The sequence below is a fragment of the Drosophila navojoa genome, chromosome 2, assembly GCF_054131105.1.
Source record: "Drosophila navojoa isolate 15081-1374.11 chromosome 2, UAZ_NAV_1.0, whole genome shotgun sequence".
NCBI classification, from domain to species: Eukaryota; Metazoa; Arthropoda; class Insecta; order Diptera; family Drosophilidae; genus Drosophila; species Drosophila navojoa.
The window spans coordinates 23,208,069-23,232,804 of record NC_142890.1 but is presented as its reverse complement, the minus strand read 5'-3'; the positions used below and the strand labels follow the sequence as shown (position 1 = coordinate 23,232,804).

The 24,736-nt window shown below is 39.9% G+C and overlaps 1 protein-coding gene across 12 annotated transcripts in view; it reads right to left on the bottom strand.

Moving 5' to 3' along the window:
- heph (polypyrimidine tract-binding protein 1 heph) overlaps positions 1 to 24,736 on the bottom strand; it is a 182,198-nt gene that overhangs the window by 116,558 nt on the left and 40,904 nt on the right. For all 12 annotated transcript variants that reach the window (XM_089256164.1, XM_089256169.1, XM_018112004.3 and 9 more), the window contains one exon: positions 22,788 to 22,886. Coding sequence is in view for 5 of the 12 variants with exons in the window: in XM_018112004.3 (XP_017967493.1) it covers positions 22,788 to 22,886 (99 nt within the window). In the remaining 7 variants the exon portion in view is untranslated. The remainder of the gene's footprint in view (positions 1 to 22,787; positions 22,887 to 24,736) is intronic.

The window sequence follows — 24,736 nt, the reverse complement described above, 5'->3', positions numbered from 1 at the left end:
GCTGTTGCCAAAGCAAAAGTGAGCATATTGGCCAAGTTCTTTGCAGATTACAATAAAATTGAGGCAGGAGTAGGCAGTTTGCTGCAGCCTATTCTTGCGGCTGAATTCATACTTGTTTTCTGTTTTTGGAATGCACACATCTGTCTTCTTCTTCTGCTCCTTGGACTTGCTGTTGTGTTGTGGTTGCAATATAAACCTGTTTTTGTTGCCATTTCTGTTGCAGTCACAGCCTGAGTACTGACGACGCAACCACAAAACATTTAAGCAAAAGTCATCTACTGATGCCTCCTTTGTGCGTTCTGGCTGCATGTGGTTGCCCTGAACATTTATATTGTATCTCTGGGGTGCATTTCATTTGGGGATTTTAATTGAAATGCCTGCGACAAGCAATAAAATCCTCATAAAAGTATTCAAATTAAATGCATATAACATATCCTTCAAATATGAGGTGAGCGTGAGCGTTGCTGCTGCTGCTGCTGCTGCCACCCACATCCGCCCATCTACCTACCCCACCCTTATCCCTTATCATCGGCGTCATCAGCTCTGTTATCTGCCTTCCAAGCTAATAATAAAGTTTACAAAATATGCCAAACTTTGCGCTCAAGAACAACAACTGAACGAACGGCCGGGGCCGAAAGTTTAACATAATAAATAAACAAAAAGCCAATCATTTAGCGGCGCAACAGCAACGGAAAATATATAAACAAGCGCCGCAACTACAGCAACATAATGAGAATAGATTTGTTATTTTAGGCGAAAAATATATATATTTGACGGAAGTTTTCACTTTCCTTGCCAAACAGCATTTTACATTTATCATAATTAGAAACGTTGATTTATACTCACGGAAGTGTGGAAAGCACAGTACGGCAAAAAAACAAAAAAGAAAAGCACAATGTGGCCAGAAATTCGACACTCACCTGCAAATATAAGAATGAAAGCAAAAATTATTTTTAAATATTTAACAGGAGAGGGAGAGGGAGAGAGAGAGAGGAAATCTTATCGAATACATTAAATTGTAATTTAATTTAAATGTAGAGTTAATTTATTACGGCATGTTTGTTGTTCATTCTGATATATTTGCCACTTGCACTGGCGGCATCAATTTCCGAGGCGCCCCACGAAGGGCAGATGGGGAGATGGGGCATGGGGCATGGGGCGTCTGCTTTGGCTTGAGCTGGCCTGGCGCAGAGCCGTTCAATTATTAATGCGCTTTTGTTCATTGCATACTTTCAGGCTGGCATTGAGAAATCAGCAGCACGCACAAATACACACACACACACACACACACACACGACTTTGATTTGGCAATATAGAGAAACTGCTGCCACGAATTACGGCCATAATAAATGAGAACTAAATTATTGATGCGATTGCAAGTCTGATTGTTTATTCTCAAAAGGAGCACACGGCTCGCTCTAAGCTATTTAATTTATAACATTTCGATTGCGAAACGCTAGCGCATCTCATTGGGCCAGCAGCACACGGCTCTATTTATAAATGTCTCACTTGGCGGCACAATTGTCGGTCGGTCTGTCTGTCTGTCCGTCTGTCTGTGCCCGTGCATGAGTTTCACATTTCACAAACGGCGCAGCGCACTTAGCTCCGCTCATTTTCGGGCTAATGTCTTGGGCGTTTTAGCAAACAAATCACTTTTAATTTTCGGTGACTTTGATTTTTGCACCAACTGCCCCGCCTCCCAAACCCCTGTCAGCTGGGCCACTTGGGGGCGTCTGACTAGGCATCTTCATTATCATTTGCCGTAGTTAGGCTAAGCCTACGGGTTTTTTCCATTCCATTCCATTCCTTTTTTTGTTTGCCACTCTGCATTTGTCATTTATGCTTTGATTTTGGCTTTCATTTTGTTTTTCCCAACACACGCACACACACACACACACACCCAGTGGCAAGGAAAGCAAGCCAAAGTGACTTTTGAGTGACAAATTGTTTTCAAATTTTGGCTGCCTGCTTATTTGTGTTAATGGCATAAATTTGCATAAAAGCATTAACTGTTTATTTGTTTTGCCGCTTGTGTGCTCACGTGCTTTTTCTCCTCTGCACACACACACGCACACACTACCTTAATCTTGCTTTATGCAGCCCCTGCTCTTGCTGCACCACCCTCCCTACTCATGCCAAGCATCGTGAAAATTTGCAAATTGGCCAAAAAGGCAAAACAAGCGGCAGGCAAATTGAAATCACATCGCTGCTCCGACAAATTCACATATGAGAACAGCTCTTGAGAACAAAATGACTTTTTACTGTTGCTGCTGCTGCTGCTGTTAGGGGTGTGGTGTGCATGGGGTGGCTGCCACTGTTGCCCCCTGGAGGCTGAATATAATTTTCTACTCGTATTTATTTGTTAGAGCCCAAACAGCAGCAGCAGCAGCAGCGCACTGATTGAATTGTGACAGACTGCTCTCGTCCACCCTCCAGTCGGCTAAAGAAAAATAGCCAAGAATGCAAATTAAAATAAGGCAGCATCCACACAGGAAACTGGGGCGCCTGCGACTCTCAGATGTGTGTAAGATAATCGCCTTTAACTTGGGCTGTTGGCAATTTTTATAAAAGGACGCAACGAATTAACTCCTACAAAAATCGGAAATTCTCATGAGAAATAAATATATTGAAAATTATACGAAAAACAATATTCCAAAGTGCATGAATTATTAAACGCATTTGACGTTGGCCACCAAGGCGGCTGACCGAGGACAGGCTTTGCTTCAAAGAAAGGCTTTAAGGCCTTTACGCTCGATTCGCCCGAAACAGCCAATGAGGGGCATTAAAACGGCTTAAAGGCGTAATATGTTGTGGCTTAAATTACATAATAACAGCGGAACGAGCCAAGCGCAAACAATAACAAGGCCAAACACAATAACCGAAAAAAGAGTGGGGCTCACAAAGCATGCTGCTCATACCCTGTAAATGCTAACTGCAATGGGCTAGCTAGAAACTGTCTGCGTTCAACAAGTTCTTAGAGGCTGAGAGGTAAAGAATATAAATTCCAAATTGAAATGCTTAATTTGTGCTGGATTCATTTATTTAGCATTTGCCGTAGGCTAACTGATAGTCGTATATACCCAATGCATGCGCTTATACTGCGCTTGTTACTTGTTTTTATATTTTTTAATTATATGCAAAGAAATGTTGCGAGTCGGTCGTCAAAAGGCTTACAAAGAGCCTTTCTTCAGCCTGCCAAGGCAAACACGTGGCTCTACTGCCTCCAAAAAGGGAACAAAAATCAGTCAGCTTACGGGCGCTCATAGCCCGCGCAGCTGCCAACAACATAGTTGTTGCCTTTGTTGGCTTTTATCATTAACATAGCTTCAAATTAACGGAAAAACACAGCCAGGCAACAGCAGCAGCAGCAGCAGCAGCAGCAACAGTGGAGCCAGTGCAGCGAGTCGTCTGGTCTCTGCCTGCCGCAGTTGGGGGAATTCTAATTTTTTGTTTCACACTTTTCCAGCGCCTTTTGCTGGCCGTGTTGCAGCCACTTGGCGGCGCTGTCACTTGGCGCGGCAAAAGTTTGTCCCGCGAGAAGTGCATGAATATAAAATTCGGTTGAAAAGTGTTAATTTCAAGGCAGCACGACGACAGATGCCGCTCGCCCCCAGCAGGTTGCACCACCCTCAAGATGCAGCGTTGTATTCGTTTCTTTTTGGCAAATTGCCGACAATTTGCGCTGCTTTGTAATTAATTGAACAACACTTCACATCAAATTTATTGGAAATGCGCTGCTTCTCGATTCGTTTTGCTGGTTGACGACGTAATTAACAAGCTGACAACCAGCTAATTAGCAATCAAATTGTTGCCTCGCACAATTCAAAGCTAAACAGACCCCCATAAGGGGAGGCAGATAATGCTCAATCGAATATAGTGGAAATGTTCATATATGCTGAGCTACATATATGGAGCAGACTCTTAAGCATATGCAAGTCATTTTAAAGGTAAAATTAGAAATATGAAATATACAGTTTAATCATGTATAATTATTTATAAAAATATGCACTAAATAAAATTGAAATTCTGTTTCTAATGCACTTGACTTTCATATAGAATTCAGAATTTAATTTGAATAAATATTTCATTTTTCATTCTCATGAAATTGAGAGTACTTCAATAGAAATTTCAATGAATAATTATATAAAATATTATCAATAAAAAAATAACATTAAATATGAATTATTCATCTACATTCAAATTTATTTTATCTGTTCTGGGGTCAATGATCTAACTTTTCTGTCTAAGCCAGTTTTGGGAACCAGTCTGCAATCAATTTGTAGAAATGCAACTGAACAACGAACTCATTTTTATTTAAATAATTTTCGATTTGTATATAGAACATTTAACATAATATTTGAGCGAATGACTGTAATAAATTTTATACACACAGATATGGATATAACAGCTCGTATATAATAATGTCGTAAGCAATTTTGGTATATTAATATCAAGCAAAAGCAGAATAAAACTTGTTCTCAAAAATTGGTAATTTTTTATTGATTAATTTTTTGCTTCAAACCAGTTCAGATTGCCTGATGAGTTATCCACGTGATGGAGTAATGTTTAATTAAGTCAGTCAAAGCAAAAATTTCCAAAAAATAAAATAAAAATAAAATTAAATACAAACAAAATAAAAATAAATAGGAGGGGAAAATATAATAACTTTAATTAAATATGGATTTCAAAATAAATAAATGCAGTCAAGGCTAAGCTTAAAAATAAAACAAAAAATATTGAAAAATTGATTCAAATTATACATATAAAAAATGATAAATAAATAATTTAAATTATATGAAAAAAATTATAATAATTGATAATAATAGAAACTAATACAAAAAAAAAATAAATAAAATAAAAAACTTAATTGAAATTAAATAAAAAATGCTACAAATGATTTTCAGAATCAACCGAAAAATTAAATGTTATTTAAAAAAGAAATTTAATTGAAATTAAAAAAAAAAAAAAATAATAATATAAAAAAAAATACATGCAAAAAATTCTTTAAAATAATAATAAAAACTAATAAACAAACAATAAATGAATAAATTGATGTAGGCTTAGCATACTGGATAAATGCTTTAATTAAATTTTATGTTTTTAAATTTATACATCCATCAAAGTCCAATCCATTTGTGTATTTCTGTATATTTATGACAGTTAACAAATTAAAATTCAGAACTCAGTTCTCTCACTTGAAATTCTTCTAAACACATCTATCTGTCTTGGCAAGCCTCGTCAAGTCAAGTGCCTTAATGCTTCACATTGACAAGTTCAAAGCTATCATATGCAGTTATCCTATATGTAAGAGCGGTTCCCTGAGTTTTGCATACGTAATGCTGTCATTAGGCGTCCATGCTGTGAGCTGCTAATGCAAATCCCTCGTGGCTGTTGGCCTCTCTCTAAACTGGCTGCTATATTTATTTTGGAGATTTTGTATACTTGCAGCCACACGTTTCAGCATCAACATGTCTCTGTGTGTGTGTTTGTGTGTGTGCAGGCGTGCGTGTGGATTCTGTGCGTGTGTATATGTCGGATTTAGGTGGCGTTGCTGTTGCTTCGGCTGCTGCTGTTGTTGTCATTGTCACGTGTGAAGTGCCATCGAGTGACACAAATGAAGTGGCTGCTATTAGCTTTAAAACTCACAAGAGCACAAAGAGCAGAAGAGCTCCAAAAGTGGCAAACTTTGCGTGCATCTCGTTTGCCACTTGCTGAAAGGCAACAACTACTTGTGTAGTCTTAGAGTTACCACCCCACACATACCACACACACACGCACACACACAAATACGCATATATATACATATATTCTGATACAGCCACGCAGCGCATCAAGTTTGCTTTCATGTGCGCAAATTAGCTTATCTGATACATCAAAATGCTACTGCATAATTCAGCAACATTTTTTCTGCCACTTTCATTCAATTTGCACCCAGCCAAATCTGTTGCCATAGCCCTCGCTGAGGTTTATGCCTGGGTGGTTGAGTGGTGCTGCTGCTGCTGTGTGTGTGTGACAATCTTCAAGCTGATGGCTCCGCAAGTTTGTTTTAGTTTTGGCACGAACTGTCTTAGCCCTTTTTTTTATTCATTTGTATTTGTATTTTTTCGTCATTTTGTTACTCTGTAAATGTAACTTTAATTTCACATTTACATGCGACACGACATAGCTACTGCTGCTGCCCATTGCTATTGAGAGCAACCAATGGGGGCCTTGTTTGCTGCCTGCTCAAAATTTCCTTATGAGAAATTCAATCCTTGGCATGTTTTTAGATTATCACGAGGCAATCGCATGTTTTTTCAACAAGTCCGCGTGGGTGTGTGTGTGTGGGTGGGAGTGTATGATTACTGAGCTTGTGTGACTGCTCTATATCTATCTCTCTCTAGCTCTCTTTGCTCTTTAGGCTCCAATGGGATTTTTGCTACTTATCTCATTTTTAGCATATTTTATCAAACATAAATATGTATATTTTGCGCGCTGCTCTCTGCTCTGACAGTGCTACTCCGCCTGCTCCTTCTCCTGGTCCTCAAGGATTTGATTCTCATTTTGTGCGTCAGAGTTTGCTGTGCTGCGACTTGGCGTGTGTCTGTCTGTCCGCCTTGCCTTACGCTTTTTAAGCTGCTTGATTGACTTGAAGTGCTTGGATTTAAGTGGTCGTTGGAGATTTGCTTGTTGCTGTGCCCCTCACTATTGTTATTGTCGTCATTCTCGTTGTTGTTGTTGTTGCTGCTGTGGGTGGCATCGCGGCGTTACATTATATTCTTGATTATTTGACTCTGTTGACTGCCATTGGGGGACAGATATCTGCGAGCTTTTGTACCATATCAAAGACAAAGTTTCAAAATTCATTCAGTTTGGCCTGCCTAATTGACAGGTGAAAACATAACCGTTACTTGAGCGGAAAATCTCAACCAGTCCAGCGCTATTTAAGCGAACTCTGTTCTAGGAGCAACACACAAAGTAAAGCCAGCACACACACACACAAGTTTTCTTTCTTTTTTTTAAGCACACGAACTTAAAATGTGTTTTGCGGACAGTTCCTTTCTTTGACCAATTACAGCGCTCAGCAGCTTTGGGGTTCGAGTAGTTGAACGAGCACGAGGTCTGCTGCTGGCAAAGCCGCTTAGCATTAGTTTGTTTGACTCGTCACAAGTTCAAAAGTCAACCTTGCACATTGCAGCTGCAACTTTGTGTGGGTGTGTCTCTGTCTGTCTGTCTGTCTGTCTGTGTGCGTAAGTCACTTAAGTGCCCAATATGTTTGGCCATTTGAACAATTAAAAGTTTTGCTCCTAATACGCTTCATTTGGTAAACTTTCGCAAAGGGATAAGTGACTGGGGAGAGTGGCCGATAGATCCGAGTAATGCATAGGGCAGGGTATTAAGAACTTTCATCACATGCACCGGCGTGGCACCATGCCAGCCAGAGTTCAAACTGATTTGAATTATATGAAAGTTTTAACCAAAGCTGAAATCAGAAGAAGAAGAAGAAGGGGGCAAAAAAAAACGTAGTAAAATATAACGAAAAACTTTGCAAGCCGGGCAAAATGTTCCCTTTGTTGCTTATTGAAATTTATTGAGATTTATGCATAATCTGGTTGAGCGCAGAGCAGAGAAGAAAAAAAAAAAACCGAGACAAAAAATTCTTGCCAGCTGTCAATCACAGAAGTCGAAGCCCGAACTGAGCGCCCATCGGGCGTCAGCTTCATCCTCCAGTGACCAATAAAAATGACAGGCACAAAACATTTGATGAAACACTCGGCTAACGCTAACGCTAACGTCGTCAGCGTCTAACGTCGGCCTCAGCTCAGGCTGAGGCTCAGCTCAGCTCAGCAGCTGTCCAGGAAATAAGCGCCAATTATGCCACCAGCAAATGCGTTCGGCCTGCTGCCCAGCAGGAAGCCAGCTGGATGGCCAGTTAGCGACCAGAATTCATTTCGTTCGCTCGTTTCGTTTCGCTTCTTTCAATTCCAATTTCAATTTGCTGCACGCTGAAATGGCGCTGTCGTCGTCGTCGTCGTCGTCGTCGTCGTCGTAGCTTTCGATTCGTATTGGGGGGGACGAGGGGGTGGCACGCATATCTGCTTGACCAAGCGCACAGCTGAAAGACTGAAGAGAGTCATCGAGGCGCTCAAAATGACCCACCTCCGTGAAGCAATGTTTCATTTTGTACGCACTTCCGCCGTTAGCTGGCGCCCTTCCATCTCGTAAAGGGATTTTCCTGTATCCTGCATCCGCTCGCCGCTTCTGCTGCCACGGCTCCTGCCACTACCATGGCTCCTGTTGCTACTGTCATCTTGCGCCATTGGGTCATCCATCTACCGTTTCATCCTTTGTGCAGCCCGCAAATGTTTTATTTATATGTGGACAACGTTGGCGGCAAAGTTTTACTTAAATATGCGTAGCAGACCGTCAGGCCCTTGGCCAAACAGCAACTGCTCAGGTGTCTGGTCGTATATACATATATATATATATATATATATGTGTGTGTTTGTGTTCTTTTTTCCCCATTCTACAGTTGACTTTGATTCTGGTGTATTGATATGTATAAGTTCGGCTGGCATGGCATACTTTTAGGCACAGCCGGAAGGTCTCAGCCTTTGATTGAGTGGAGCGCGCGCAAATCCGCAAAATAGATTTCCCAATTGACACATATTTTCTTTTTGCCGAAAAATTGCTTGCATGAATGAATGCTACTGCTCAATAGGGGCTGCTGTTGTTTTTCTTTCGAAAGCACGTATCTCGACTCTTGTTAATAAGATTTTAATATTTATGGCGTGGACACACGGCCATTCGCATCGAATCGACACGTGTTTCACTTCTCGCAGCAGCCAGAGATCAACTTTTCCAGTTAATTTGAAGTAAGTTGAGGAATATCAAAATGAATTCTGATTAATATGATTTTTGAGGCAACTTCAGCTGACAGACTCGTGCATTATTCATTGGCTTAATACATTTCCTTTGTTATGCTTTTCATTTTAATGCTTTTAATTCATATTTGTCTAGCAAAAAACAAAAAAAACAAAAAACTTGGCCACATAATAAATTAAATTTTATTTAATTGCTTCAGTTAAACGGGTTGCCCGCCACTTGAAGCATGAAAAACCGCTCGGTGCAAATGCCTTTATTAATTTCGAAAACAGACCCCAACACTTAAGGCTGAATGTAAAACCTTGCCCACTTCACCTAAAGCATTCGCATTCGCATTCGCATTCGTTCATTTTCTTGCCAGCGGCTGGCGCTTCTTTATTTGCTTTGCTGATTGTCAACATCAATTATTTAACTTTTGCGTGACAGACCGCCCAAAACTGCTCGGGTATATGTACCCCTTTTGGCCCTCGCTGGTCTATTTAAAAACAGTCAAATAAGCGCACATAAAACTTATCACGCCTGAATTTGTCAGCACAAAAGCCAGGCACGAACGGAAAAATTTCGCGGCTGGCTTGAGAGAAGGCAGCAACCCTTTTACTTTTTTTCTTCTCTCTTTTTCTTTCACATTATTTTTTTTGTCATTGTTGTTATGTGCCCTACGCATCCTTTTTTAAAAATACCCTGTAGCTAGATCGAGCAGTAGCTGGGCAACATTGAACTTAAAAAAGGTAGGATAATTAGCAAATTGCTTATTTAATATAAGGAAAGTAAATAAAGGCAGATATTAAAAAAACATATTTAAAACTAGAAAAAAGTGAACACTAAATCGAGATCGACAGGAATTATAGGGAAAAGCACTACAGTTAACTATTGATACTTAACAATGTCATCGATACTTAATTATAATGTTATCGATACTCAAGAGTCGAGAAAAATAGAAGTCAATTCCATAAGTAGAGATCACTCATGAATGTAAAATTTAAATAATGCCTTTCACAACTTAAAAAGTAGGATACAAAAATATATATATATTTTTTTTTAATTTTTATATATTTAAAAATAATATACGAATACAAGGAAAAATCCGTTTTCTTCTTTGCATAAATTAAAAAAAAAAAAAAAACACAAATAAATAAATAAAATAAACAAATAAAAAATAAATCAAATAAAAATAAGAACAAATGAAACAAACAATTTTAACAAGTAAAATAAAAATTAAATTAATAAAAAAATAAAATAAATATATCAACAAGAGAGTAACCAATAAATCTTATAATATCTAAACAATGCTTCAAATATCTTGAATCGCTTTTTTACTATTCCTATTTCTCAGTATCAATCGCTTTACAGGGCAGCTGCTTAGTCAAGTCTATTAGCGTTTGCCTTGCCGAATTCGGTTAGTTGAAAATTTGTCGCGGCTTCTGCTTTGCACTTCATTTTGTGTTTGTCTTGTTGAATGCCAAATGCAAATGCTCTGCATACTTTATGGCGTTTTGTACGCTTTTTTCACACTTTCCTAAGCAGTTGCCGCTGCCACCGATGCCGCGTGCACGCGATGAATGGAAATGCCTAGAGGGGGGGCGCTAAAACAGCCAGCGGGTCGGCGGCGCTGAAAACTTGGGCGGCGACTGCCACTTAAGACAAATTGCGGGTAACAAGTAGAGCGCCCACGTAAATAGGCAAAGCTGCACACAGAGCCAAAATGATAAAAAAAAAAAAGGAGAAAGGAAAGAGAGAAACAGAAGTGTAAGCTGGGTGCAAAGAAAAAAAAATATATATAAATAAATACCCCATTGAAAGCTAGGGAGATGGCAAACTCTGATACAATGGAAATTTGTGGCAACAGAAAATCTGCATACAATTTCGGTAAAAAGGGTTTGCTGTGCAAAGTATGCAGCAAAGTTTTCAATAATGCCAAACGACTCGCCCAACCAATTTCCCCCCCGCTTAACAGCAGCTAGTACAACAACAACAACAGCAATTTGCTTTTCATTTTCTCTTTTCTTTTACTTTTTGCCCTGCGCGAAGCACTTGAGCGCTCAAGTATTTCACGCCGATTTCTTGCCATGTTTGCCAGCGTTCATTTCAATTGGCAAGCCTGTAAAGCTGACTGCCTGTAGAAGCTGCTCAAGTTGCAAACTTTGATTATGTTTTCTTTTTCCCTTTTTTTTCGGTTTCCATTTTCATTTTCGGCTTCTGCTGCTGCTTCTGTTATGAATATCTTGCTTCATTTTCCACTAAAAGTTTGAAGCAGCTTTCCAAGTTTTCAAAGTAGGGACGAGTAATTAGGCAATTAGATAAAACGTGGCGGCCAGCGAGGAGTGTTGATAAAGCGGCATATGTATGCAGCATACGACACATGTGGCGCATGTGGCACATGTGGCATGCGGCTTTGTAATAATATCGCAGATTTATTTGCCAGCTACATTCAGATTGGGACATACATTATCTGGCACTTTATAGCCAAGGATGCAGCATCATTGCAATAATCTGGGCCGACTGCACGCGCCGCCACTAAAAAAGGGCTTAGCCTCTCCCCCTCAGGGCGTGGCCAAACACGGTGCCTGTCATGCGGTTTTATTAGAAATTGTTATCGCCGCGCCTGTTGCATACACTTGTACCCATGGCTCGAATGCTGCTAAACTTCGATTTTTATCTAACAAAACTGGAGAGCGAGCGAGCAAGAGAGAGAGAGAGAGATATAGAGAGAGGGGGGGAAGGGAGTAGGGCGGTACGGTGACCTGTGCTCTGCGCTGCTGCGACCTCGGCTTATTGGCGCTGGCAAAGTTGCTCTATTTTGTCATTGCCATTTGCTGCTTACAGCTGGCTGTCTGGCTGGCTGGTGGTGCTGCCATCGCCGGCTTTGCCACGAGTGCTTTGTTATCTGTGGAATTAAAAACGTCGCCATATTGCTCTGCCAGGACGAGCTCTTAGCCCGACGGCTGTGACGATGCGGCTGCGGCTGTGTTTGAGTGCACTTTTAGCGCCATAAATCAGAAATTGTTGTTGCTCCCGTTGGCGCAAACTGGGCGCTCGACTGCTGCTGCTCCTGCTGCTGCTCCTGCTGCTGCTACCTTGGCTCTGTGGCATGGCCTTTTATTGTTGTAATGCGAATACAAATTTATATTGACATCGTAAAGGTAAAAATCTTTTGCCGCAACTCCTTACATCTATATATATATGTGGACGTGTGGCCACGATTTTCTGCCTCCCGGCCTTCACACGGCCTGCCACCAACGAAGCCAAGAATATCCTCAGCAGGCTCAACAGCCGGCAGCTCGCGGTGCCATTCGCCAATCGCATATGCAATGTCAATATTTGTATTTGCTTTCTATGCGAACGTTTGTTGGTTTCCGCTTTTTTACGATTTGGGGTTTATGTGGGCATTGAAGCAATGGAAAAACCCCAGCGCACAGAGTCAACTGTGCAACGAAAGTGTTTTGGCATCAGCGCAGGGGATGTGTATATTTGTGTAGATGTGTGTGCGTGTGTGTGCCTAGAGATACATCTGATATGGATTTGAAATGGAACATGATAGTCATCGCGCCAATTTAAAGTGCTTCAATGGCTGGATATGAGGCGCAAATAATTACATAGTGCAGCTCTAATATGAAGATGACTGAGAAAAAAAAGATATTTTTACTGAAGTAAACGAGGTACACACTTATGTTCACTATATTTAAAATTACATGATAAATCTATATAGACATGATAAATATATATGGCTTGAGAAGTAAATAAAATCTGTTGAATAGCATTGGAATTTTTTTACACAATTAATATTTTATTTTATTTAATTTTTGTCAGGTCCTATGATATTGCATATTATTCAAAATATATTAAAAATTATTTTTGAATATTAATAAAAATTGTTATCTACCAGACACTCAGAGAAAAAACTCAATGAGCAACCCGATGGTCGTCGGTTCTTCACTCAGTTTATTCGTGATCGCTGAGGAACCTTTTCTTTTGGTTCGCTCTGGTTTTTCTTTGAGCCCTTGCTAGAGGTATATAAAGCAAAAGGTCTTGTGTCTGTATGAGTGAGTGATTTTCGCTAAGCACAACAATGGCGTACGTAAGCTGAGTGTCTGCATGTGTATGTGAATGTGAAGTTGAGTATTTGAAACTATTTGAGCTCATACTCATTTTTATTGTCGAAGATCAATCGTGTCTCACTCTCTAAACGACGATCATTAAAAAAACACCACATGAATATATCAACTCAAGACGCTCAACAGAAAATAAATACGAAAGTAGAGAGTATATATTTATCTAATATTAAAATATAAATTACATTGAACATAGAATGTTTAATACGAGTCTATTTAAAGTTTTATTTATTTATTTATTTATTTGTATTATTTTTTTGGGGATTAACTTTTTTGTTCACAATGATTCACTTTTTTTTATATATGTACATTTTTTTCATTTCATGTATATCAAATGAACATTATTTATGCATGAAAATACTTTTCATTACTTTCATATGGATTATCGTATTTTTTTTTACCAGTTTTTACCCACTACATTCTTGATTTTGACCACTGTGCCGCATATGGTGCATTCAATGGCGTTGCCATACTATTTGTTTTATTTGCTATTGCCAGTCCTCCCCTCCCTCTTCATCTGCCCCTCTACAGTCTTCTGACTTTAGATAGAATTTATGACATTATCGCCGTATGTTTGCATTTGATTTTGTTGGCTAACTAGCCCCAATCAGTGTTATGGGTGGGATTTCTGCTCATTGTTGTTATGGTAACAAGAAAAGCGCATTAACTATTCGACGAGCCGTAAATGTGGATGCAATAAAATAAGCAGCCTACTTTTTAAGGGCACACACTGTTAAAATTTAATGGCGGGAAGGCAAACACCTTGGGCTAAGCTCGCCTTTGCGGCGTAATAAACAAAATTCTAAAGATGCCGTCGCACACGAAAAGTGCTCAAATCATAAACCAAATAATAATTACCCAAAGCTTTGCAAGGGACTTTACAACAAAAGCCAAGCCCAGTTACACACACACACACACACACGTACACACAAATGCATATGGCTGCCTGGCGGCACACGTTTACGCCCAAAAGAGACACATGGAAATTTATTGATGTGCGCGTGATGTGCCTAGACAGAGCGGAAGAGCGGCACAAGGACAGGCGGGACAGCCGGGACAGACAGGACAACGAAATTGGCAGTAAGGACACACAACGGCGAGACTCACTTGAATCAGGCGCGTACGTTGAGCCTTCGCAGCCATAAAAGCGCACATAATAATGTCAAATGAGTTACAACAAAAGCCGACTCCACAAATCCCACCACAGCAACCAACCCACCCGATATCTTTGGCGTCTCCATCTTCTTCTTCTATTTCATTCTGGGGCGGCTGTCTGGTCTGCTACCCTTTCGCTGATGACTGTATTAGGGTTGGCATTGCCCGCCCATTTGGTCGTTTGCAGTTTTTATTACGAATTTATAGGCGCACATGCAAATAAATCGCCAAAAACAGAGGGCGGGCCCCGTCTCAAGGTGTGCTCATCACTACCACTTTCTCTCGGGCGGCGCTCGTGTTTTTCCTTTTCTTTCCGCTCTTGCTAGTTACTAAAGTATCTGGATAAGTTTTAGTTGGCCCCATTTTTAGTTTCGCTTTCAGTTGAAAACATTTTGCGAATTTTATAATGCTTATTTCACTGGACAATATTTGCGCTGGCCCAACACTTTCGCCGATGGCAGACGGTCCAAAGTTTTTACTGTTTGTGTGTGTTTATCTTTGAGTTTGGTCAACAAGTTTGCGACGCGCACCTGCAGACAACGGCGCCACGGAGTGATCCAGGCTAAAACTGGAAAATTTAGAAACTGTGTGCGCTGTGTGGGGGGGGGAGAGGCGAGGGGAGACGACCAGTGAGGACAGGCGGACAGGAAGTGCCAACATCGCCAGGACACAACTGACGACGATAGTTAAGCTCAACTAATGCATGTGTCCGTTTGTTTGTTGTGTCCACATGCGACGACACTAAGCACGACTAGGACAAGGTAAGTGGAGGCGATGCCGATGACGACAGCAACGACAAAGGCTTCTTCGTTTTGGGCCAAAGAAAAGCAATCTTTTTGCCGCACAGCGTGCAAATCGCGAAAATAAATATTGAACTGTAAAGCCAAAGTCAACATTGTACCTAGGATGTGTGCCTAAGTGAATGTATGTGTGTGTGTGTGTGTGTGTGTTCCTTCTGTCTACTGTGTGCTGTGTGCAAGGCAAGAGTTAAAGCCGTCTCTGAGCCACAGCTGCGGCTCTTAAGTTGATGCATAAAACACAAACAACAACTGTTCCTTGGCCACAATTCGCGCTCGCTGTGTTTGAACAAAAGCTTTCAACCGGCGCGCGCGTTTATCGATAAATTATGAAAACGAGACGCTAATTATGTCTAGCAAAATAAACGATTTCGCGCACAGCTGCAGCTTGCACAGCTCACAGTCTGTGAACGTTTATTATAATTAAATATTTTTAATATATATAATATTTATATATGTATTAGCGCAAAAGACTGAACAAATGGAATATCCATTTAAAAGAGATTAATGTTAACAAATATATATATATATCTCATATGCTAACAATAAGAGAACGCACTTTATTAGGCATGTTTATATATATATTATTTTATATTATATTACGTATATTCATATTATTTTTTAATATGTGGAATGTAGTACTAAGTTTATATATTATTTATTATTATTATTATTTGAACAAACTAACTAATCTGTATGAGTTTTGCAAAACATAAATATGAAATAGTACTGTAGGTACGACCACTAGAGCAGTGCCTCCTAATCATCTCTCAACTCTAGAGTTCAGAGTACATTCATCTGTTAACGCTACAGTTGGAGCTGCATGAGTCTGCTAATGTTATGTTAAGTGAAGCGTTTATGGGCCTAAGCGCTGTTCGGCTGTTATGAATTTAAATGAGAAAGTAAAGGACTCAACTGCATTAAACAAAATGTTGAGCATAAGGCATAGCACTGGAGAAGGTAAATCAGTTGCTCTCAAGATGTCTGGCATGTGTTTTGAGCAGACGACGGACGAACTATAGTTGGTCTTTCCTCGTGCTCAAACTTCAAACATCGACTTAGTTATGATCAAGCTGATGTGCTGTGAGAATAAGCATGTATATATGTAACTCTGAGTAAAACGAGCAGTACTTGTAAATATTAGAGCAATCAACCACACTGTGATCTTTCTCCCTGCAATCGTTCCTCCCCTTTTGCTTTCTGTGCGGGATCTGATAGCACTTTCTGTGCTTGCTCTGTACTGTGATAGCTCACGCTGAACTTGCCCTCTCCCTGGGTTGGTTTGAAGTTGAGAAAATGAAGAATAAAGGCATTTTTAAATCGAAAGTAGAAGCGAACGGTCGCACTTTCTGTTGATAATTGCGCTAACTAAGAAGTCTAAAGTTGGAAATTGAAGAATACGGAGCTGAACAACGAATTATATTTTTTCCCCATTGACTACACATTCTTATAATTTAAACATGTCAACAGAGTGCGAAAAAATTTATTATATAAGAAATTCTTAAATACTTGCAAAATATTACAAATACATTGACGATATTAAAACAAATTGCTATATAAACCATGAGTGTAATAGGAACGATCAGTTTGATATATTAGTAGATATCAGTTAATTTCTTCCTTTCTTACAATCGAGTCTCTACAATTTGTACCCCGCTAAATCGAAAATCGGGATAAATCGAAATGAAATTCTTTCCCCGTTGAAATATGAATTTGAGACTTGAATGTACATGGAAAAAAAACTGATCCCCTGCCATTTCGGGCTTCAAATACATTATTATGAGCCTTTATATACATACATATGTGCAAAGCAATTAATTTACTATATAACAATTTCGTTCCCACATTTATTAAATATTTTGTGTGTAATAGTCGCACTACAAACTCTTTAATGAAGTGTGTGTAAAATTCTTCAAATACACGCAACTATTTAAACTTGTCTTGTTTCCCTCTGCCGCCCCGCGAAAGTATGCTACATTTTTCGGTCGCCCTCTTTTGAAACTTTAACGAGACATCTGGGAATTGCATCATCTTGTGCAATTTTGTGCTAGTCGTCGTGTACGCTATGTTGCTATTATTTGTGTCACGAGAGCGCTGTCCCTCTGCCTTTTGTGTCAACCATAATAAATAATGCGCGCATCCCCTCTCACCATCTCCCCCTCTCACTCTCTCTCATTCTGTCCATGCGTGTGTGCATGCAAGCAAAAATTGTAAACAAAACGATTGCTTAAACAGCAGAACAACAGCAGCGACGCAAACAAGCCACAAGTAGCTGCCACACAGCTCCACCTCCTCCTCCTGCTGCTGCTGCTCCTGCTCCCCACCTCCTACTTTAATTCAACTTCCACTTGAAGCGCCAGCAAGCTGAGTAACTTTGGGGGCGTAGCAGGCGACACGCCTTAATTGAAATTAATGTCTATCCCTTTTCGATTTCTATACACGCTGCACACCGGCCCCGACCGACCCTGGCCTCAAGTAAAGGGTCTGCTTTCTGCGTGGGCTCCATCTTGCTTGTACTCTGTACTCGAACATAGTTTTTGCTCATTTTCAGCCAAATTGTTTGACTTATGTGTACAACAACAATGACAAGGGCTGCTTGTTAACTAATCCTCTTGTTCCAGCTGGTGTCCTTCAAGACACGCATCCTCTAGATGCTGCTCCTTCTGCTGCCGCCACTTGGGTTGTCTTACCAGCTAGTTATGCCCCACGCATGCTTCTCGGACATAATATGCTCGCTGGTTGCTCTTGGCTGCGTGCCGCATTCGTTTGGACACGCACAGAAATGAGCGGCATGCTATAATATTTTTGTTTAACGATTGTTTTGTGTGCCAGCGCCCGTTAACGGGGGAATAATTAGCCGTTAGCCTTTTGTTGTAACCGTTACATCGCCTCCTTGTGGCTGTATGGGTGTGTGTGTCTGTGTGTGTAATGGGCCACCGCAAATGGAGACGCGAAGAGCCATGAAACTCTCTGGCATTCCCATTTTAAAGGATGGCGTGTGCATGTCTAATGTGCCACAAATTCTTGGGCTCGAATTACCCCAACAACAACAACAACAACAACAAACAAAAAAAAAACAATCACACTAAATAACTATAATTTTTAACGCTTGCCAAGGCTGGCGTAACACACAAAGGCCACAAGGCAAAAATCAAATCGAATTGCACACAAGTACACGGCAATTTTTGTATGTTTTCTGGTTGGGATTACGTGGCGCATACGCAATGCCAGCACTTTTCTTTATTCCTGCTGTTTGCCGAGAGCATGTGCGGCACACGGATTTTGGGCAATTTGGTTCGCATCTCTTTTCTTTTTTAATTTCTGAAAAAGGTTTTTATTATGACGCGCACACAAACACACACACACACACACACACTCTCGCACACAAATACAGAGAAAAGTGCCCGGGCAAATAGCAACTACTACTGCGCTCAGGTTTTTTATATGAATTACAATAATAAAAACCAAAAAGCAAACAAAGCAGCCACAGTCGCATTCTCCGCTCTGTTGGCTGGCGCTGGCATGCGTGAGGTGAGCCGGAGGTGAAGGCAAAGAATAAAATCATAAAAATTACGAAAGGTAAGAGACAGCTAAGAAAAACGACAACATGCGAAAAATGCGTTCAAGAAAAATCGCTGTAATAAAGCCAGTCGTCTGGGGCTCTGTGCGAGCTGCTCTCTGCTCAGCTCTGCTGCAAATAAAACAATTTGAGTGGAAATAAAAAATAAAACAAAGTACCAGCCCAGACCAGGACAGCCCAGCCCAGGCCAGGCCAGGTAGCCAACAAAAACAACATCTAAAGGTAGCTGGAAATGAGCGCTTAATACAACACCCCGAAATGTAACTGAAACGCAATCCTTTGTGAGAATAAACTGCGCAGCAAAGCGCCAGACAAACAGTCAGACAGACAGAGAGACAAACACCGGCAAGAAACAAACAATGCTACACTACGCAGTCCTCATCGGCAGCATCCTCATCGTCATTCTTACCTCATCGTCTTCGTGCCAAAGTAGAGCGCAACTTAAATTATTAATAACAAGCATAAGAAAAATAAATGTACGCGAATGAAGACAAGAAGACAAAGGGATCAGGCAAAGGAGCAGCTGAGTCGCCTGCCAACGGCACTTCGCTGCGCTTCACTTCGTAACCCGGAAGCATTGGCCGGTCAAAGTGCTGCACAGTTGGCTTAAGGTTTATGCCCTGGACAGTCTCCAGCCATGGCTACGCTGCTGACGGGTCGCAGCGCAGACAGGGTGCATGGCAAAGTGGGTATATAGGTACAATCACCTGCTGTCCAAGCAGGGCGAGACCGAATAAGAGAGAGGGAGAGAGAGAGCAGCAACAACAAAATGAAAACGGAAGTTCTTAAACTCTGCGCAAAAGCGCTTATTGGCTGCTTGAAGATTTACGAAATCAGGCTAAATTAAATATAAATTACAGTTGTGGACATGTTTTACCAATAACCCAATTCATTTCATTAAAGGCAAACACGATTGCACTTCGGTGCAATTTATACATTATTCGAACTTTATACATATAACTTTATACGAATATACTTTAAAGAAGGCCAATATAACAAAGATATATCTAGATTTTTAGATCATTATTAAAGGACAATGATTTCAATTTAGAACTGAAATTTCTATTCCATTATAAGAAAGGATCATTATCCTGTATGGAAAAAAAATTGCAGCTATTGCAATCTGATCAATTTATCGAAACAAAAAAAAATATATATTATTAAAATAAATACAATATAATCCCATTAAAACAGAATTTTCGTCGCAATCACTGTATGAATATTATGAGTCGTTATAACCGAATTCTGCTGTATATGACTGATATTTTAATATAAAAATCAAGTCACAGCATAAAAATCACGAAAAATGAACACTAAATAATAATTGATTTCATATTCACTTTGACTTAAGGCAGACTTATTTATGTATAGTAAAAAGTGTATTACAATTATATTATACTATTGCAACTTTTATATAGAATAACATCACCACTGCAGTCTTCTGAATTTCGATTTTCCAAGGATCCAAAACTTATTGAATATATTCCAATGAAATAAATTGTCTATTGGTTTATTGATAACAGCGAGCTAAGAAATCAAGTTTGTTGAACCCTAATATGCTATTTTCTTAAACACAAAACGCCCATTTTCATAGCCTGCAAGCTAGACTTGATAATGAAATTTTCGGACCTCCGCAAGACATAAACTCGCACCCCAGACACTAAAAGGTCTATATAATATGCATATCTCATTGTCTTATTTCTGGTCTTAAATATTATTTAGCCGACACACCTTTACAGCCATTTTTTTATGGGGCAAGGAGATAGATAGATGCTACTCCAACCACTCTGCACCATCCACAAATGGCGAACCGACTTGGCAAAGCCACCCAGTTTAATTCTCTGCTAGATGATTTATGCCGTGCGGTCAAGTGTAAGTTTCCGTTGATTCCTCGGGCGGGAAATTGGGTTTAACGGCCGTGGCTGGTGGCTCGTTAAATTTTGACCCCTCTAAGGCAACCCTCGCAGCTGGTAGATGTGTCTGACGTTTTATTAAATAATTTTTGCCTTTGCTTTTTTTATGAACTGGTAACCGGACTGTTATCACCACGACTCAGACAGCGTCTACTTTGCGTGCTCTGATTTGCCTTAATTAGTCGCGTCAGAGCCGAGCATGCCTATCAGCCAGTTAATGTTGCCCGATAATTAGCCGCGTGTCGTTCCTTAAGCTGTTTCGTTGTATAAAAGAAAAAAAAAGCAGAGAGAGTGAGGGAAAAATAACAAAAATTGACAACAGATTTATGAGCTGCCAATTAAACTTTGATCCTTGTGGACAACCGATACGATGATAGGCGTTAAATAATTTGTTTTTAATTATGCGCAAATGCTTGTATATAGATTTACTGGAAATACTTTTTTGACAATTATTGCGAATTATTGGATATAAAATAATCGATTATGATTCATTATTTCAATAAACATTTATTTACTCTGGTTTTCATGAAGTGGGCATGAAGATACCCTGTTTTTACATCTCATCGATTTTTATTCTTTATCTTAATAAAGCATTTCTCACTCCATCTGCCTCCCCCATAAATAACTATAAATACTTTAGTCCTTTCCGTGTTCCTCTCTATGAATTTATACAAAACATATATTTCAGTCGAGTTCCATCGAGTGCTGCAGTTTATTTTTAAAAGCATTTGTCAGTAGTCAACAATTGACATCTCATGTTTCATTTATGTTCGATTGAGCACGCAAAATAGAATTAAATGCATAGATTGACCAAATCCATTTACGGACAAAATCTTCTTAATGATGAAAACTACAAACCAATGCAGCCACAGTCCAACCTCTGGGCATGGCACAGTGAGCAGTGACAGGAGTCGGCTCTCGTAGCCCACACACACACACACACCGACAGAACAAGCAACATTTATCTTTGATCTGAACGGTTGGACTCGACTCAATTGTGACTTTGTTGGCATGCTGTTTTGGCAACAAAAAATTCATTTACCATGTCACACAGCCTTTGTGGCATCAAGAACGCAGCTGGCGTGCCCCAAGGATAAGAGTGAAACGATGTCCATGCAGTGTTGGTCAAACAAACCAAAAGGGGAGAATACTAGGAATTCATTTATTAAACGTGCACTGACAAAAGCCGACAACGATTTTAATAGCAGCAGCAGGAGCAGCAGGAGCAGCAGCAGCAGGAGCAGCAGCAGCTGTTGATATGCCTTCTAGGCGTGATGGAAAATAATTTTTAAATAAAACAAATTAAAAACGCATTTATATTGGTTGGGAACATTGCAAAAATATTGCTTTAACGGATCGGCACAGTGCCTTACACTCACACACACACATAGAGCCGAAGATATATATGTTATACGGCGCTAACGAGCGTCCATTATGCAAACAATAAGCGCCGTTTCCTTCAGATAAAAGAAAAACAGCCAGACAACAACAGCAACAACAACAATAAAATGGAGCAAACAGCCAAAAAGATGTGTATATATATATATATGTATATATGTATATTGCGCATACGCTACGTTTTGCCACGCAGTGGCTTTCATTCAAAAATAGATTTATGTGTGGCATTTAAACGAAAGGACAAACAAAATCAAGAAATATGCTGCAGCATTTATCAAACGTGACGCATTCCACAACACTGTGAGCCCTCGCCATCTCTGCTGCTGCACAGGTTTGACATCATTATTCCTCAACGACAACAACAATAGCAAAAATAAAAAAAAAAAAAAGCAACGAGAATATGCGGGCACTGCATTTCGGTATCATTAAAATGTGATCACTGCGCATTAAAGTTGTAGTCAAATGAGGATGCGTGCGGACGAGGAGAGCGTCAGGCGTCACCATCTTGGCAAGCAACAATTTGATTTAGTGGCGCGCATTATACTCTGCTCTCGTTCTATATCTGGGTGAATATGTATGTATATTGTTAATATATACATGGAAATACATGTGGGTGAGTGTCTGGGTGTGTGTGTGTGTGTGTGAGTGTGCCTGCAATAATGTCAACAATGAGGCAACCCCACTCGACATGCTGTCACATCCTGTCTGTGGTGGCTGTGGTGCTCGGTGGCTGCTCGGTCTTGTGCGCCAGTTTAGCGGCAACATTTACATACAGCATTTTGCTCCACTTGTTGACTTTTTGGCCACGGAGGTCGCTATTTGCATGATATTCGCATTTATGAGCTTAATTTACTATTATATAATGAGGCAATGCGCAAAGCAAAGGCCTATCTTTCGCACTCGAAATGTTAGTGGGATAATGGTGAGTGTGTGCGAGTGAGAGAGAGATAGAGCTTAGTCAAAGACTCACCTTGACTCCAATATGAACCGGTGTGAATTCAGTTTTATGTATTGAAGGTATTGGTATCGGTAATGGCATAGGTAAGGGGCAGGACATCATGGTCGCTACCTGTGGAAAGAAGAAATTGAAATGAAAACAAAGAGACATGTTAGTTAATTAGTTGATACAAGTAATTGGAGTACATACATTGTGTAGTTGATATATACTGATTATGTTGGCATTAAATTATTAATAAAGATAATAAAAGCATCAATACGGGTATTAAATTAGTTGTTGTTATTGTGAGAAAGTCGAGGGATCATATAGAATGAAGTAAATGGAACTAGATAATACTATTGATGTTAAACAAATATTAAACAAGTAAGAAAGGTGTAGTTAAGGGCGTAGGACACTAATAAATACAGTCGAGTCCCGATAATTCGAAATGGCAAATTATCGAGACTCGACTGTATTACACAAGTAGGAAAGGTTTAGTCTGGGGAGTCCGACTATGAAATACCCAATACGGAGCAATATGAACAATACACTTCATTTTGTTTTCTTTTTTCCATTAAATTCAACGAGTCGTATTTTGCTCTCTAGAACATCGTTTAGGGAGATATACCAATTCTTTATATTCACACACTCAATTCGAGTACGCTTTTGATGTGTTTAGTGAGCATAGCCCTTTCATATACAGATAGAAAAAATACGTTTCGCTTCATCAACTCAATCAAACTATCGGGGAAAAAAAGAGTGAAAAGGTTTCATGCCGATCAGGAACGATTTCGCTGATGAAACGACACGATCGGTTGATCTCTAAGATTTTTCTCAGAGCTTCAAGAAGATTTTACAAGAAATTTATTAGCAGACATCGAGCAATGGTCAAGGGTCATAAGCGAGCTGTGATTATATGATTGGCTGCAGAGCTACTATAAATTAATATAGACTAAGTCTATGCTATACGAATTATGAAGAGCTACTTAAAATAGCCCAACAAATAAACTTTCTAAAGTCTCATAAAAACGATTAACGTAATTAAAAAGCCTATAAAATATAAAAATATAAATAAATAAAACACAGTATTTAATAATTATTAATAAATTTTGTAAAGCAATTATTAATCAAGTAAAAAGAGCTCAGATTGTCTACTTAGATTCCGATAAACATTTTTTAAACTCAAATTCAAGCTCTTTATATTTACAATTCAACTGCTATTTCTTCTTTCAATTGAAGTAAATATCTCATACAATATCCTGTGCTTGCTTTAAGGCAAACCGCAAAACCATTCAATCGCATCGCCACAAATACATTCTTTGTCAATATCACATAGTATAGAGAGTAAACTGAAATAGTTTTGGTAACCTATATAGCCTATTATGATGCGGATATATGGATCGACTTTTACGATAGACATTGCAATCGGGACAAGCATTCGGCCAGGAAGGCGGTCAACATGACCATCAAATAGTTGACAGCTTTTAGCACTATGTCCTACATAAACTGCTTCCTGCTGCCGTCGCTGCTGCTGGCCCCTTGCTGCTGGCCAAGCTAAAGCTGTTACCCACTTTCTCTTTCCCTGGTGATTGACACAATGAATGCCGACTTGTCCAACAGTTTGCCAATTCTGTTGGTATTGCAATTTTTCGCCTTTTCAATTTCACGCGATTTAATAGCAGCGGCAGCAGCAACTGCAGCAACAGCAGCTAAAGCTCTTCGTCCTGCACAGCAGCACAAATCACAGCCACATTCCCATTGCGTGCACATCCTTCGCCTGCACCATTGCTCGCCATTTTATTTGGCATCATCACTCCTATCATCATCATCAGCAGCAGCAGCAGCAGCAGCAGCAGCAGCAGCAGCAGCAGTAGCAGTAGCTGTAGTATCATCATCATGGCCATCATCGTCATCATCATTGTCATTTCCGCTTTTGCGTAACGACGTCAACGTTTTTGATGGCTTCATTTCGTTGCGCTGCG